Source organism: Pleurodeles waltl, chromosome 2_1 (assembly GCF_031143425.1).
Source record: "Pleurodeles waltl isolate 20211129_DDA chromosome 2_1, aPleWal1.hap1.20221129, whole genome shotgun sequence".
Taxonomy (NCBI): domain Eukaryota; kingdom Metazoa; phylum Chordata; class Amphibia; order Caudata; family Salamandridae; genus Pleurodeles; species Pleurodeles waltl.
In genome coordinates this window covers 773,849,945-773,867,592 of record NC_090438.1, presented here as the reverse complement: position 1 = coordinate 773,867,592, position 17,648 = coordinate 773,849,945, and the positions used below count along the sequence as shown (strand labels likewise).

At 46.2% G+C, this 17,648-nt stretch overlaps 1 protein-coding gene across 1 annotated transcript in view; it reads left to right on the top strand.

Annotated features, from left to right (window-relative positions):
• The window catches only part of LOC138268486 (regulator of G-protein signaling 9-binding protein B-like), a 44,708-nt gene that overhangs the window by 9,385 nt on the left and 17,675 nt on the right, over positions 1–17,648 (top strand). The window contains exon 2 of the mRNA XM_069218197.1: positions 8,462–8,771. Coding sequence (XP_069074298.1) covers positions 8,462–8,771 — 310 coding nt within the window. The remainder of the gene's footprint in view (positions 1–8,461; positions 8,772–17,648) is intronic.

Genomic DNA, 17,648 nt, shown 5'->3' with positions numbered 1-17,648 from the left:
TACATTTGCATCCATTCGCATGAGTAATTCTAAAAAAGCGGATGCACTACTGTAGGAAGTTGGCTCTGTATGTGCTATTTCAAAGTAAGGAATAGCATGCACAGAGTCCAAGGGTTCCCCTTAGAGGTAAAATAGTGGTAAAAATAGATAATACTAATGCTCTATTTTGTGGTAGTGTGGTCGAGCAATAGGCTTATCCAAGGAGTAGTGTTAAGCATTTGTTGTACATACACATAGACAATAAATGAGGTACACACACTCAGAGACAAATCCAGCCAATAGGTTTTTATATAGAAAAATATATTTTCTTAGTTTATTTTAAGAACCACAGGTTCAAATTCTACATGTAATATCTCATTCGAAAGGTATTGCAGGTAAGTACGTTAGGAACTTCAAATCATCAAAATTGCATGTATACTTTTCAAGTTATTCACAAATAGCTGTTTTAAAAGTGGACACAGTGCAATTTTCACAGTTCCTAGGGGAGGTAAGTTTTTGTTAGTTTTACCAGGTAAGTAAGACACTTACAGGGTTCAGTTCTTGGTCCAAGGTAGCCCACCGTTGGGGGTTCAGAGCAACCCCAAAGTCACCACACCAGCAGCTCAGGGCCGGTCAGGTGCAGAGTTCAAAGTGGTGCCCAAAACGCATAGGCTAGAATGGAGAGAAGGGGGTGCCCCGGTTCCGGTCTGCTTGCAGGTAAGTACCCGCGTCTTCGGAGGGCAGACCAGGGGGGTTTTGTAGGGCACCGGGGGGGACACAAGTCCACACAGAAATTTCACCCTCAGCAGCGCGGGGGCGGCCGGGTGCAGTGTCGAAACAAGCGTCGGGTTCGCAATGTTAGTCTATGAGAGATCTCGGGATCTCTTCAGCGCTGCAGGCAGGCAAGGGGGGGGTTCCTCGGGGAAACCTCCACTTGGGCAAGGGAGAGGGACTCCTGGGGGTCACTTCTCCAGTGAAAGTCCGGTCCTTCAGGTCCTGGGGGCTGCGGGTGCAGGGTCTCTCCCAGGCGTCGGGACTTTAGGTTCAAAGAGTCGCGGTCAGGGGAAGCCTCGGGATTCCCTCTGCAGGCGGCGCTGTGGGGGCTCAGGGGGGACAGGTTTTGGTACTCACAGTATCAGAGTAGTCCTGGGGTCCCTCCTGAGGTGTTGGATCGCCACCAGCCGAGTCGGGGTCGCCGGGTGCAGTGTTGCAAGTCTCACGCTTCTTGCGGGGAGCTTGCAGGGTTCTTTAAAGCTGCTGGAAACAAAGTTGCAGCTTTTCTTGGAGCAGGTCCGCTGTCCTCGGGAGTTTCTTGTCTTTTCGAAGCAGGGGCAGTCCTCAGAGGATGTCGAGGTCGCTGGTCCCTTCGGAAGGCGTCGCTGGAGCAGGATCTTTGGAAGGCAGGAGACAGGCCGGTGAGTTTCTGGAGCCAAGGCAGTTGTCGTCTTCTGGTCTTCCGCTGCAGGGGTTTTCAGCTGGGCAGTCCTTCTTCTTGTAGTTGCAGGAATCTAAATTCTTAGGTTCAGGGGAGCCCTTAAATACTAAATTTAAGGGCGTGTTTAGGTCTGGGGGGTTAGTAGCCAATGGCTACTAGCCCTGAGGGTGGGTACACCCTCTTTGTGCCTCCTCCCAAGGGGAGGGGGTCACAATCCTAACCCTATTGGGGGAATCCTCCATCTGCAAGATGGAGGATTTCTAAAAGTTAGAGTCACTTCAGCTCAGGACACCTTAGGGGCTGTCCTGACTGGCCAGTGACTCCTCCTTGTTGCTTTCTTTGTTCCCTCCAGCCTTGCCGCCAAAAGTGGGGGCCGTGGCCGGAGGGGGCGGGCAACTCCACTAAGCTGGAGTGCCCTGCTGGGCTGTGACAAAGGGGTGGGCCTTTGAGGCTCACCGCCAGGTGTCACAGCTCCTGCCTGGGGGAGGTGTTAGCATCTCCACCCAGTGCAGGCTTTGTTACTGGCCTCAGAGTGACAAAGGCACTCTCCCCATGGGGCCAGCAACATGTCTCTAGTGTGGCAGGCTGCTGGAACCAGTCAGCCTACACAGCTAGTTGGTTAAGTTTCAGGGGGCACCTCTAAGGTGCCCTCTGTGGTGTATTTTACAATAAAATGTACACTGGCATCAGTGTGCATTTATTGTGCTGAGAAGTTTGATACCAAACTTCCCAGTTTTCAGTGTAGCCATTATGGTGCTGTGGAGTTCGTGTAAAACAGACTCCCAGACCATATACTCTTATGGCTACCCTGCACTTACAATGTCTAAGGTTTTGTTTAGACACTGTAGGGGTACAGTGCTCATGCACTGGTACCCTCACCTATGGTATAGTGCACCCTGCCTTAGGGCTGTAAGGCCTGCTAGAGGGGTGTCTTACCTATACTGCATAGGCAGTGAGAGGCTGACATGGCACCCTGAGGGGAGTGCCATGTCGACTTACTCATTTTGTTCTCACTAGCACACACAGGCTTGTAAGCAGTGTGTCTGTGCTGAGTGAGGGGTCTCTAGGGTGGCATAAGACATGCTGCAGCCCTTAGAGACCTTCCTTGGCATCAGGGCCCTTGGTACTAGAAGTACCAGTTACAAGGGACTTATCTGGATGCCAGGGTGGGCCAATTGTGGATACAATGGTACATTTTAGGTGAAGGAACACTGGTGCTGGGGCCTGGTTAGCAGGGTCCCCGCACACTTCTCAGTCAAGTCAGCATCAGTATCAGGCAAAAAGTGGGGGGTAACTGCAACAGGGAGCCATTTCTTTACACAAGCCCCCCCCAGCCTACAGGCCAGGAGACTCAGCCCAAGCTGGGAGAGTCTTCCTAGTCTGTCAGGCGAGGAAGAGTAGGAGAAATAGGCTGGTTAGTTGCAGGGCCTACTCTGCCTTACATCCTTCTGTTCAGGTCATTCCCTTTGGGGAACTGACCCACTTCCACAGTGATAGGACCTAGTCTGAATTGCCTCTTGTCTGCCTCTTCAATGTCTCCACCCATTCTTTCTATTTTGGTCTTAGAGGTATCCACCTCTGCTAATCTTATCTTAGCCAGGGTCATCCCTAGCTTACCCAAAGAGGTTACCCAGAGCTGGAGTAACCCCACCATGACCAACAGGGTCAGGGGGCCTAACTTGCTATTTGGCATGGGGTCTGACCACCATGCCAAGGATAGTGCAGCCACAAAGGCTAACACCCAGCAGAGGCCACTGACAGCTGTCAGTGCCCAGAACCACACCTTTAGCTCTTCACCTAAAAGGGAAGGGGCTAAGTTACAGGCTTCTTTGGGTTCAGGTTGCCTGTCTGCTGTATTGGAGTGGGGGGTTACCACATCTTGTAGTAAACACCCTTCTTCCACTCTTTCTTCTGTTAGCTGAGGAGCCACCCACTCAGGTTTAACAGTTGCCTGACTAGCCAGGACTTCTTGTGGGCCAGGTTGGACTTTATCAGGGCCATTTTTGGAGTTCTCCCCTACTGGAGCAGAATCTCCTTGGCTTGCTGTAACCGTGGCTAAAGGTTGTCCACCCTTCCTACTCTGTTTTCTTTTCTTCTTCTTCTGGGGCCTGCTTGCATTTACTGCAGAGGCAGGACTCCCAGAATCCTTGGGAGAGGACTGGCACTGGACCAGTTCCTCTCTTGAGCTCTGACTAACCTCTGGGTAGTCATTTCCAAGGAGACAATCAAGGGGGAGGTCTGTACTGACTACTACCCTTCTCCAGCTAAGAGTGCCACCCACTTCTATGGGCACTAAAGCCACAGGCCTCTTAGTGACCCTGTCTAGGCTAACTCTTACCCTGGCAGTCTCACCTGGGATGTACTGGTTTGAGAGCACCAGCCTGTCATGCACAATAGTGTGACTGGCACAAGTGTCTCTCAGGGCAGTGGTTGGGATTCCATTCACCAGTAGGTGGTGGAAGTGTCTACTTCCCTCTGGAATCTCCAACTCACCTGTTGGGCCCTGTTTCCAGTTGAAGGCTATGAAGACCTCCTCATCTGAGGAGTCATCTCCCATGGCTACACTGGTTACCCCAGGAATTTTGTTCTGGGGTTTGTTTTTGGGACAAGAAGTGTCCTTGGTGTGGTGCCCAGACTGTTTACAGTTGTGGCACCATGCCTTAGTGGCATCCCAGTTCTTACCCTGGTACCCACCTTTGTTTTGGGTTGTGTCCTGGGGCCCACCCACCTGTTCTGGTTTTTGGGGGCCTACAGAGGACTCTTTTTCTTTGTTTCTAGTGTTACCCACTTTCTCCTGGGGAGTTTTGGTAACCCCTTTCTTTTGGTCACCCCCAGTGGAAGTTTTGGTTACCCTAGTCTTGACCCAGTGGTCTGCCTTCTTTCCCAATTCTTGGGGAGAAATTGGACCTAGGTCTACCAGATACTGATGCAACTTTTCATTGAAGCAGTTACTTAAAATGTGTTCTTTCATAAACAAATTATAAAGCCCAACATAGTCACACACTTCATTTCCAGTTAACCAACCATCTAGTGTTTTTACTGAGTAGTCTACAAAATCAACCCAGGTCTGGCTCGAGGATTTTTGAGCCCCCCTGAATCTAATTCTATACTCCTCAGTGGAGAATCCAAAGCCCTCAATCAGGGTACCCTTCATGAGGTCATAAGATTCTGCATCTTTTCCAGAGAGTGTGAGGAGTCTATCCCTACACTTTCCAGTGAACATTTCCCAAAGGAGAGCACCCCAGTGAGATCTGTTCACTTTTCTGGTTACACAAGCCCTCTCAAAAGCTGTGAACCATTTGGTGATGTCATCACCATCTTCATATTTTGTTACAATCCCTTTGGGGATTTTTAGGATGTCAGGAGAATCTCTGACCCTATTTAAGTTGCTGCCACCATTGATGGGACCTAGGCCCATCTCTTTTCTTTCCCTTTCTATGGCTAGGATCTGTCTTTCCAAAGCCAATCTTTTGGCCATCCTGGCTAACTGGATGTCCTCTTCACTGGGGCTATCCTCAGTGATTTCAGAGGTGTTGGTCTCTCCTGTGAGGGAACCAGCATCTCTGACTATTATTTTTGGAGTCAGGGTTTGAGGGACCCTGTTCTCCCTAGATAGGACTGGTAGGGGGGAATCTTCCTCCAATTCACTATCATCTTCCTCTGAGTTGCCACCCTCAGAGGGGTTGGCCTTTTCAAACTCTGCCAAAAGCTCCTGGAGCTGTACTTTGGTAGGTTTGGGGCCCATTGCTATTTTCTTTAGTTTACAGAGTGACCTTAGCTCTCTCATCTGTAGATGGAGGTAAGGTGTGGTGTCGAGTTCCACCACAGTCACATCTGTGCTAGACATTTTGCTTCTAAAAGTTGGAATACTTTTTAAGAATCTAAAACTGGTTCTAGAATCTAATTCAAACTTTTACAACTTTTACACTCTAAAAGAAATGCTAAACAGGATCTAACACAAGGCCCTAGCAGGTCTTTTAAGAATTTAGAAAACTTTTCAAATTGCAAAAATCAATTTCTAATGACAATTTTGGAATTTGTCGTGTGATCAGGTATTGGCTGAGTAGTCCAGCAAATGCAAAGTCTTGTACCCCACCGCTGATCCACCAATGTAGGAAGTTGGCTCTGTATGTGCTATTTCAAAGTAAGGAATAGCATGCACAGAGTCCAAGGGTTCCCCTTAGAGGTAAAATAGTGGTAAAAATAGATAATACAAATGCTCTATTTTGTGGTAGTGTGGTCGAGCAATAGGCTTATCCAAGGAGTAGTGTTAAGCATTTGTTGTACATACACATAGACAATAAATGAGGTACACACACTCAGAGACAAATCCAGCCAATAGGTTTTTATATAGAAAAATATCTTTTCTTAGTTTATTTTAAGAACCACAGGTTCAAATTCTACATGTAATATCTCATTCGAAAGGTATTGCAGGTAAGTACGTTAGGAACTTCAAATCATCAAAATTGCATGTATACTTTTCAAGTTATTCACAAATAGCTGTTTTAAAAGTGGACACTTAGTGCAATTTTCACAGTTCCTAGGGGAGGTAAGTTTTTGTTAGTTTTACCAGGTAAGTAAGACACTTACAGGGTTCAGTTCTTGGTCCAAGGTAGCCCACCGTTGGGGGTTCAGAGCAACCCCAAAGTCACCACACCAGCAGCTCAGGGCCGGTCAGGTGCAGAGTTCAAAGTGGTGCCCAAAACGCATAGGCTAGAATGGAGAGAAGGGGGTGCCCCGGTTCCGGTCTGCTTGCAGGTAAGTACCCGCGTCTTCGGAGGGCAGACCAGGGGGGTTTTGTAGGGCACCGGGGGGGACACAAGTCCACACAGAAATTTCACCCTCAGCAGCGCGGGGGCGGCCGGGTGCAGTGTCGAAACAAGCGTCGGGTTCGCAATGTTAGTCTATGAGAGATCTCGGGATCTCTTCAGCGCTGCAGGCAGGCAAGGGGGGGTTCCTCGGGGAAACCTCCACTTGGGCAAGGGAGAGGGACTCCTGGGGGTCACTTCTCCAGTGAAAGTCCGGTCCTTCAGGTCCTGGGGGCTGCGGGTGCAGGGTCTCTCCCAGGCGTCGGGACTTTAGGTTCAAAGAGTCGCGGTCAGGGGAAGCCTCGGGATTCCCTCTGCAGGCGGCGCTGTGGGGGCTCAGGGGGGACAGGTTTTGGTACTCACAGTATCAGAGTAGTCCTGGGGTCCCTCCTGAGGTGTTGGATCGCCACCAGCCGAGTCGGGGTCGCCGGGTGCAGTGTTGCAAGTCTCACGCTTCTTGCGGGGAGCTTGCAGGGTTCTTTAAAGCTGCTGGAAACAAAGTTGCAGCTTTTCTTGGAGCAGGTCCGCTGTCCTCGGGAGTTTCTTGTCTTTTCGAAGCAGGGGCAGTCCTCAGAGGATGTCGAGGTCGCTGGTCCCTTCGGAAGGCGTCGCTGGAGCAGGATCTTTGGAAGGCAGGAGACAGGCCGGTGAGTTTCTGGAGCCAAGGCAGTTGTCGTCTTCTGGTCTTCCGCTGCAGGGGTTTTCAGCTGGGCAGTCCTTCTTCTTGTAGTTGCAGGAATCTAAATTCTTAGGTTCAGGGGAGCCCTTAAATACTAAATTTAAGGGCGTGTTTAGGTCTGGGGGGTTAGTAGCCAATGGCTACTAGCCCTGAGGGTGGGTACACCCTCTTTGTGCCTCCTCCCAAGGGGAGGGGGTCACAATCCTAACCCTATTGGGGGAATCCTCCATCTGCAAGATGGAGGATTTCTAAAAGTTAGAGTCACTTCAGCTCAGGACACCTTAGGGGCTGTCCTGACTGGCCAGTGACTCCTCCTTGTTGCTTTCTTTGTTCCCTCCAGCCTTGCCGCCAAAAGTGGGGGCCGTGGCCGGAGGGGGCGGGCAACTCCACTAAGCTGGAGTGCCCTGCTGGGCTGTGACTAAGGGGTGGGCCTTTGAGGCTCACCGCCAGGTGTCACAGCTCCTGCCTGGGGGAGGTGTTAGCATCTCCACCCAGTGCAGGCTTTGTTACTGGCCTCAGAGTGACAAAGGCACTCTCCCCATGGGGCCAGCAACATGTCTCTAGTGTGGCAGGCTGCTGGAACCAGTCAGCCTACACAGCTAGTTGGTTAAGTTTCAGGGGGCACCTCTAAGGTGCCCTCTGTGGTGTATTTTACAATAAAATGTACACTGGCATCAGTGTGCATTTATTGTGCTGAGAAGTTTGATACCAAACTTCCCAGTTTTCAGTGTAGCCATTATGGTGCTGTGGAGTTCGTGTAAAACAGACTCCCAGACCATATACTCTTATGGCTACCCTGCACTTACAATGTCTAAGGTTTTGTTTAGACACTGTAGGGGTACAGTGCTCATGCACTGGTACCCTCACCTATGGTATAGTGCACCCTGCCTTAGGGCTGTAAGGCCTGCTAGAGGGGTGTCTTACCTATACTGCATAGGCAGTGAGAGGCTGACATGGCACCCTGAGGGGAGTGCCATGTCGACTTACTCATTTTGTTCTCACTAGCACACACAGGCTTGTAAGCAGTGTGTCTGTGCTGAGTGAGGGGTCTCTAGGGTGGCATAAGACATGCTGCAGCCCTTAGAGACCTTCCTTGGCATCAGGGCCCTTGGTACTAGAAGTACCAGTTACAAGGGACTTATCTGGATGCCAGGGTGGGCCAATTGTGGATACAATGGTACATTTTAGGTGAAGGAACACTGGTGCTGGGGCCTGGTTAGCAGGGTCCCCGCACACTTCTCAGTCAAGTCAGCATCAGTATCAGGCAAAAAGTGGGGGGTAACTGCAACAGGGAGCCATTTCTTTACAACTACCAATTTGCTAAATGGCACCCAGAGTATTTATCCAGTTACTGCTTTTTCACGTTCAACATGCAATTTTTCGCTTTAGGAACAACAATCTCAAATAGGTTGCAGTAACCAAGTACTACAGATTTTCTCCAAGGTTTACCAACTTCAAAGTAAAATAATGGCATGGTAATCTTACTGAAATGTACTGTCTAAGAGTTTGTTTTTTGTGTTTTTTTTGGTTCCTATGGTGCTCTTTGTGCAATGTGGAAAGGTGGTGGCTTGCTACCGACATCTTGCCGCAACTGTGGGAGGATCCTCAGACAGCTGCAAATTACGAGATGAACTACGGCGAACCCGGGAGAAGGCCCAAGAGGTAGCTGTCAGCAACAGAAACAAACTGACAGCAGCTCTCAAGGACAAACAGCTATCCAAGGAGGATCGTAAAGAGCTGGAAAGGCTGTGGGTTGAGTTCTCTTCATGTGTTGAACTCCTCCACAAAGATATGTGTAAAATATTCGAGGTCGGACAAGTGGCCCCTCTATCCACAGCTAACAATCCACTTATTCAAACTGGAATGACAGGTGAGCTGAGTGTTTCTCGTATGTCCATGACTTGACTATTGATTTGCATAATCTGAGTGCTCAATTTACTTTCTTAAACCTTTCTCTTACAAGACTTTCCAAGGCAATCCAACAACGCATTGTTGAATATCTTACTCACCGTAAGCACAAACATGATGGTAGTTCTATATTTAATAATGGGTGTAGGTGAGTGCAGATCCTAACCCCACTACAGTGGGAGTATACATGGTCAGAAAACCCAAACCTTGCACCCAACCCACACCAGTCAGATTATCCCTAGGTCAAAATAAAAATAAAACACTAAGATAAAGAACTGGGGTTTCAGTGTCACTGAAGAGGATCACCTTCACTCTATTGACTTGAAACTTGTGAACGAACGTATGGCCATGCAAAGCAGAGTTTGGATGTAGGGCCTGGCGTGTGGCCAAGCTCTGAGCCCAACACGCTGTAGGCAGCCAAACCATAGGAAAAACTTTTGTTGTTTTGCTAATAACTTTGACTCTGTTTGACGAATCTTCACAAAAATTTCAAAACTAGTTTGCCACTCACTTCAGCTGTGGCCTGAAAAGTTTTGGGGTGATCCGTCAAGCAGCTTGTCTTTATGTATTGTGACACATCTACTACACTTAGGAATTGTGATGGTGTAACCATGACATTAGTCACAGAGTGTCAGTACAAGGGTCCAGGAATATGGGGGCACATACCTACAAACAAGGTTCCAGCATGATAGATGTCAATGCTGGTCTCATCCCAAGCAATTCACTGAGTATGTCAAAAATTAAGAATACATGTATGCTTCACTCTTTATATATGTCAGGATGGCTGTGAAACTGTTCAATATCGTCTGCTGGGAGAACCAGTAAAACACACTGGTGTAAAACAGAGGTACCTAACCTCATTAGTGATTGCCACCAGTCACTTTTGCAGGATTTAGTTCAAATGTAGGCTGTTGTCAGATGTGCCATAGTCCCCAACATTCCTACACAGGACCCCAACACTGACAGCTGAATTACCACACCTTCCTGTCCAATACAAAGTTAATATAGTCACCTTGAGTGGTGGGTACACTGGATGGCAGATGCATGGGCAAGTAGACATGTTATTGCTGCCAATGTGACAGCTTAGTTGTCAATAGGTGATGCACATGTCATGAGAGGGATTCAGTGGCAGGACGAAATCCCTAGGCCAACACAGAAGTTGCACTGTGTACTCCTGAGACACTAGCATATAACACAGTATGTATAGGAGTATACAAAAAGATTTGTATTAAGTATTAAACTGAACAAAAAAATAATAAAACCTACCCTATCCTAAATTAACCTATTCTAACTATACCAACAACTAAAGCTAACTACCCTATGCTAACCTTAACTCACACATTTAACACCACACTGTAAACATTGGCCCCCCACCCCCGTAAGTTACAGGACACATGCAGGACAACATATACTAATACTACACATATACTAACTAAATCTAAACAAATATATATATTTTGTATTTTTAAATATATATATATATATTTTTTTATTAAACACATATATACCCTAACATGACCCACCGCCCACCAATTAACACGTAATAAGTAAATAACCCACCCCCAAAACCACTTATCCTAACTAAACTACATACCTACGCTAACCTAACACTATCCCCCTAAAACCCACAATCAAACATAACTTAAAAGCAGAAGGGAGGGGACAGAACTTGGAGGTGGCAGTTCAGATTCACTCAGATTTTGCCTTTCTTCAGTTTTTTATGCACTTCAGCCTCTTGGTGTTGTCATCCACCTCCTTCTGCAGACTGTCCAAATGTTTCAGGACCAGGGAAACGTCCCTCTTCAGATCCTGCAGCATTTGCGTGTCCATGGCATTAGGTGCTGTGGTCTGTTGCACTGTAGTATTTGAAGTTGTTGCAGCGGAGGTAGTGGGAGTGGTGCTAGATGTGCCCCCCTGCACTGCTGAGGAGAGGAGACGTGTTTGTGGTGCCTTCTTAGCCACTGTGGGGACCCCTTGTGGGATTACCCGCAATTCCCCCGTTGCCCTCTCAGCACAGTAGGAGCGAGCCAATAAACTGAAGTCAGATTCCACTGCCAGGATATGGCGGTACGTCACTGCCCTCTTTTGGAATGCGGGTAGCACATCATTACTCATGTTGACAGCTGTGAAATAGAGACAGGCAACCATCAGTGTTAGCATTGTGTGGAGTCTGTACAGATTAGTAGCTTACACTGCTACATCTAATTACACATACACTCAAACTCACATTCCAGAAAAGACAATGACCCTGATAAATGTAACTATAATGCTACCGTAGCATCATTTTATTGCCATCAAGGCGACGCAAAATGCGAAAATGAACCAGACACATGGAAGTATGCATCACTTTTGCATTATAAACAATAATGCAAAGGCAGTGCAAACTTGACATACATCATGCCCAAACTTCCTCATCATCTGTGTCTATTCACAACCATACATCACCAGGAACTTGGATATGTTAATAGGAGGATGGGATGCTGTTGGTAACCATAAGGGATCAGAGCTGATAGGTACACATGCAAGCCTGATCAATATGACTGGCACCTACACTGTGAGCATCACATCTACCTACAAATTGTGTATTCGACTGCCCCTGAGCCTAAGGGGGGATGGCCATGCAATCCATCATCTCAACTGTCCTGGTCATCCACCAAGGCATGCCCAATCATACATGGAGTCAAGGAGTGGACCAAATCTTAGGAGGGCTGACAACTAGAAAGCTGGTATCCACAGGACTATCACATCTACATTCATGTGTCCAGGTGTAGACACCTATCAAGACCTGATCTGCCAGTACTATTCCTTACACACCCATTTCCATGCCAGCACACTTTTGGCCTTGACCTGCATGTAAGCCAATTACATTCCACATAAGGGCAACATGCATGGAGTGCAAAAGACGGAGCGCCATGCTGGGGGACAATTGCCAGCCTAGTCCTCAATCTTCATGACAATACAGGGATCCACCAAATTGGGTTTAATATGGTACATCCCTGTGTTGTGAGAATGATGGAGTGCGCCACTACCAATATTCTCACAGCGTTGCACTCTGTCATTCATAGTCACATTTGGCCCTACATGTGGCTTGCCATCACATTGTGTACACGATGCTGGCTATTGTGCACTACATGCCTCTCAAGATGTGACCTTCTGGTGGTGCATGGGAACCCTTTCAAAGGGCCATAATGTCAGCATCCAGCCTACTTTAATATCTGATCATTGGACAGCTTATAACATCGGCATTGTATTCAACACACAGGACTCACTCACACAAAACCCTGGATTACTTCACAGGACACATATTAACACACTTACTGGATGCACCGGGGTCCTGAAATGGCTCCACTTCACAGATTGTGTAGGAGGCAGGTCCACCTGTAAGACATGAATTGAAAACCATGCTTAGTGTCATATCACAGTCACTGCAAGTGGACAACAAGTTTCAGTGTGAAATAGTTGAGAGGAGTGAGCTAGTTATCCTAGTGGAAAAGAGTGCAACAGACACACCACTACGATCACACAATGACACAGACACTCAGGTGAGTAAGAGCCACAAATCTGAACACTGACACTGGGCCAGAAACTCATGTAGTGCTACACCCTGCAACAACCATATGTGGGCCATCTATATAAGACGGAACAACATGGTATAAGGAGGAGTTGTGTAAAAAAACAGGGCACTACCCTGGTGCTTTGCAAGACATATGACTCAGGTACTCAAGCCCATCCTGAAGAGCACCCAGAGGTGCTTTGTGATAGACATGCAGTTCAATTTTAAGTCTGCAATGATCATGCGTTGATTAGTCCATGACTGATGTAGCAAAGTTGTCTAATAGTATCAAATTCCCCATATACATTACCACCAAAGGCGGGTAAGCCCCCTTTGCTAACATAAAGGTAGGGGCTGTGGCATTTGCATTGAATGATGACAAAGTTGCGCTATACATGCATTGCCCAACTTTGTTGACACAATCCAGGGAAAATATGGTAGGCTGGCGGTGCCTTGGCATTTCATACATGACACTATGCCGGGGCACAGGTGTCGCCATGTCCTCTGAAATGTGTGCCTACGTGATGATTGTGCAGGACTCACCAGACATTTGACCTACATTGGTATCATGGTTTCACATGTGAACTCCAGGCTTAGACTGGTGCAGATACACTTCATTCTGGTTGCATACAACCTGTCCACAAGCATTGCATGCAGCACCCAAATCATCTGCTACTGCCATTCAAGAGCAATGAACAGTAAATAGTATGCCAATGCAAGAATCACTAGCAGGTATGCCGATCTCGACACCTAGGTGATCAAGCAGATCCTGCTCCCTGGCCACCAGATCTGCCCAGCGATGCTTGAGCTCGTGCTCATTCCTGCACTCCTGTACACTCTCTTCAAGTGGTGGAGCACCTTGCCCCACCGCAGCTGCCTAGCCTCCATCCATTATCCCATGATGACCCGGCCACCCATCCCTAGCATCATGGGAAGGTAGTGGCATACCAGCCACACAAATCCACCTAACTTTTCCTCTGACATCCTTGTCAGCCTCCCCTGCCAGACATGTTGTAAATGGTCAAAGTTGACCCCAAATACCAAGACAAAAAGGAAAAATAAATGGAAACTTAACACCATTAATCCTAACTATTCCAAATGCTAAACTACCCAGAATAGACACCCCACAGTACAAATACAAATGTAGACAATAAACACACAGAATTACAACAATTGGGACAAAATGCACACAATTAATGACAGGACATGACAGGAAGGACACCACAAACTGAAATCAACATCCAAGACACAATCACCAGCTCCAAAACACAACCACACAGTCAGAAAGGCACAGAATGTAAAGAGAAAGTGAAACTACACCCACTGTGCCATGCTTGTAGACAGGATTTCCTATTACATCACTTCCTGTCCCCGTGCGTCACTTTTGTCAGTTATGCGTGTATTTATTTGACGCATTTGACATTTGCGTACTTTTTTTTAGATGCATAATGTACATGCGTCGTTTATATGAACACATGAAGGTTATGCATCGATTTCCCTGAAGGCAGCATTGAGAGGTGTGCGAAGGTGGAATTCACACTAAGGTCCCATGTGTCATTTACTTTACGTTTGCAGATGTTTTAGACGCATTTGCATTATATTTTTTTGCTCAATTCCTGATTGCGTGTTTTTTTGCAATGTCCTTAGATGCACTCTGAATCAACATACATATGATATGGGCTGTGCTGCAGTGTGGCATTTTGGGTATGGCCACATGTGGTAGTCCATGCAACAATGTGACAAGGGTGTGATTGGTCTGTTCCACCAGTATGTGTGTTACAGACACAAGAGCATGCAAATTGTTGCACGTTGTGCATATTTATGCATGTGTGACAACAGTGCATTCTCATATGTTTGACATTCTATTCACTTCAATAGTTTTGATTTGTGATTATGTATTGTGTTTTTGTCTGTGATGTGTGATGTTGTCATACAGAGCATAATATTTTAAGCTACATACACAGGTCAGGCGTTGTTGATGATGGGTGAACCATTGCTACCTAGGAATTATTACCCGACAACTGTCTCCATATGTAGATTTTGAGTTTATGGAGACTTGGGTGAAGCATGCATATTTGTCTGACGTGTACATATTTGATACATAGTGCGTAAGACACACTCTGTCTACATTCCACCCAGAATATGTTTTGATCACAAAAGTTTGATTGAACTTGTTGCAATTACCAATTGTTGTTGGTTTTGTGTGGTGGACCTGCAGCCCTAGCTGCGTATGGTCTCATCCATGCTGATGTGCATTCCACCAACGTGTCCGTTCAATGTGTGAGATCATGTGTACCCCGTGTCAGGATTGTTCCCCATGGCAGTGGCAGGACAGATTAACATGGATATACTGCGCAGGCCCAACTTCTGCCATTGGTTGTAATTCCTGGGCAAATCATGATGACCATTGTTAATAATGATGCCCCCCTTGTCACATATGTTCCCTGAAGCCATTGTAACTCTCACACTGAGTTGTGACTTTCCAACATGACTTAATTTCTATTTATTTACATTAACTACCTCATGTGTGGGCCACTTGCATACATCCTATTTAGACATGATGTAGTTGTGTCTGATGACCTATTGACTTATAAGTTGGCAAAATATGTAGTGGTCCATAGATTGTGTCCTTCAGTTGTCACATACCAGTGATGAGGCTGTCAGTGATGTCTGTGATGGTGGTAGTACAATCTTACACATCACATATGATGTTGCAACAGTACTTGTCAGATTCCTATTTGTAAAATGATCCCTGGCCTTTGACTCACATTCCTATGCTGTGTGTAGTGGAGATTGAAAAGACCAAAGCAGGATTGATTGCATTAGTGAAGTGTTTATTTACAAAATTGGCAAGGTGAATTCAGTGGTTCTTAAGAGTAAAAGTTATCAACTATGTGCTGTCTTCGGCATACCCCTGCAGCTGTGTTGTACTGTCCCCCCTCCATATCGTCACCACCATCCTCCTCCTCCTCAGGCAGGTCTTCTACCTGGTGATACATTGGAACATTCATCTTCACACATATGTTGTGCAGGACAGAAAATGTCAGGTTGATTTTTCACACAATGGGTGGGGCATATAGAAGGTTGCCTCCTGTGAGGACCAGGCACCTGAATCTTGTTTTCAGTATGCCAAATGTGCTTTCCACGATATTGTGTGTCTTACGGTGTCCCTCATTGTATTCACGCTCTGCTGCTGTGCTTGGGTTTGCAAATGTGCTCATCATCCATGGCTGCAGGCCATAACCCCAATTCCCTGCAAAAGATTAAGAGGTGTAAGTTGTTGTTTAGGCTTGCAACAGGTTTGTCATGTTGCATGGCAGTTGTTATTTTGATTTGGTTGTGTCTCACACATTTTTGTGGTGTGGTGTGGTGTGAGTTCCGGGCCTTGTGCAAAGTGTTCTTAGCACTGTGTTGTTGAATATGACAATCCTAGGTATTGGCTCAAGGACCTGGGACATATATTTTGGAATCCCAACTGATGCTCAGTATGTATGTACCATGTGTTGTGTGGTGCACCTTTGTATCAGTGTACTATCACTAGAGGGGACATGACACATCCTCACAACGCAATGGGGTCAGATGTGGTGAAAACGTCATAGCCATACTGAACCTGCACCTCTCACCCATGCATCATTTTTGCCCAGGTGGATAAATATGGCGTAAGGAGCTTAGAGTCATTTTTTGGCGGGAACACCTACCTTGCATCTCATTGACGCAAGGTGGTTTCACGCATTCAAAAAATGAAGTTAACTCCAATATTTTGACACTAGACGGGTCTACTGTCAAAGTATGAATATAGAATTAAGTTTGCGCTGAGTTAGCATTAAAAAAATGACACTAATTCAGCGCAAAGCAAGTATAAATCTGGGCCTACGTTTTTCAAGTTCCGCCCATCGTAATTATAATGCCCCCTTCCCCTGCCACACCTTAACCCCCAATTTATGGGTTCCCGGAATAATTGTTTTCCAATTAGACCACTGATCAGGAATATTCGCCTGACGTATTTTGCGCTAAGCCTTCGATAGCAGGAGGAATGGCGTATTTCTGAGCCTGGTCTGGGCGTCAAACCTACTTGGGAAGTGACGCATTCCTGCGTTATTGTGGCATCGCAAACATACACGATCCTGCACTCAGAACGGCCTGACTATTTTTCCTTCATGGACGGCGAGGTCTGGATGGCATGAGGAAGAAAAGATGCAAATAAGGAAGAAGAAACACCTGATTACAAGTAGCATCAACAAATGCGGGTGAAGGCTGCCATCTGGTGGAGTGCAGGAAGAACGTCAATGACAATAAGCATGACAATAAGCGTGAAAGCCATTGAAAAATAAAATTGAAAGCAAACATTCAACGGAGAATTTTTTTAGTTTTGTTCAGAGAATTAACAAGTAAATGTATCATAATTCTTTTTTTTAAGATATAAAAAGGGAGCATTTTTAACAAAATATTTTGATTTCTCTTGTTATATTTTTTAAGATTGTAAATGAGCTATAGAGGTCATGCCTGCTCTACCTCTATTTTTAAATAATCTTCGAAAATCATTGCTGGTATACGAAGAATGGAAAGGAGGATTTGTGGCTTACGTGGATACTGTAGAAGGGGATATTTTCGCAGCCTCAAGGAAACTAGCTATGCTAAACCGCGGTTTACTTATAGAGGGAAGTCAAGCGTTAAAACAGCCGCCCCCGCAAGCAGACAATTAGTTGGATACGAATTCTAGAAAGCAAGGTAATGAAGTGGTAGAAAGATTCAAATTTATGGGCAAGTCTCAACAGGAGAGAATCATGTTATAGCTTTAAGACACTTGCAGGTGCCTGCAACTAAAATATAACGAGGAGATAAGCTTGGCCCGTATTTATACTTTTTTAGCGCCGCATTTGCGTCACTTTTTGACGCAAAAGCGGCGCAAACTTGCAAAATACAATTGTATTTTGTAAGTTTGCGCCGTTTTTGCGTCAAAAAGCGGCGCAAATGCGGCGCTAAAAAAGTATAAATACGGGCAAGATATCAACAAGAAGGTGATTTACAATTCAAAGTCTATATGTTCACGAACAGCCATTGAACACTTGGATGTAAGGCTTCAGAAAGCTTTTGAAATAATACGAAGGAAGGAGATTACCTCTCAAGGTACAAGAATGTGTGCTTGGAAGCAACTATGCCTATTAATAGTGTAACACGTAAGGCTATAATGAACATAAAGGTGAGAATTTTTTTTCAAAGAATATCAAACCAGGAATGAAAGGATAAGTTAAAACTACAAATGCCTTAGATGTTGTATCAAGGGAA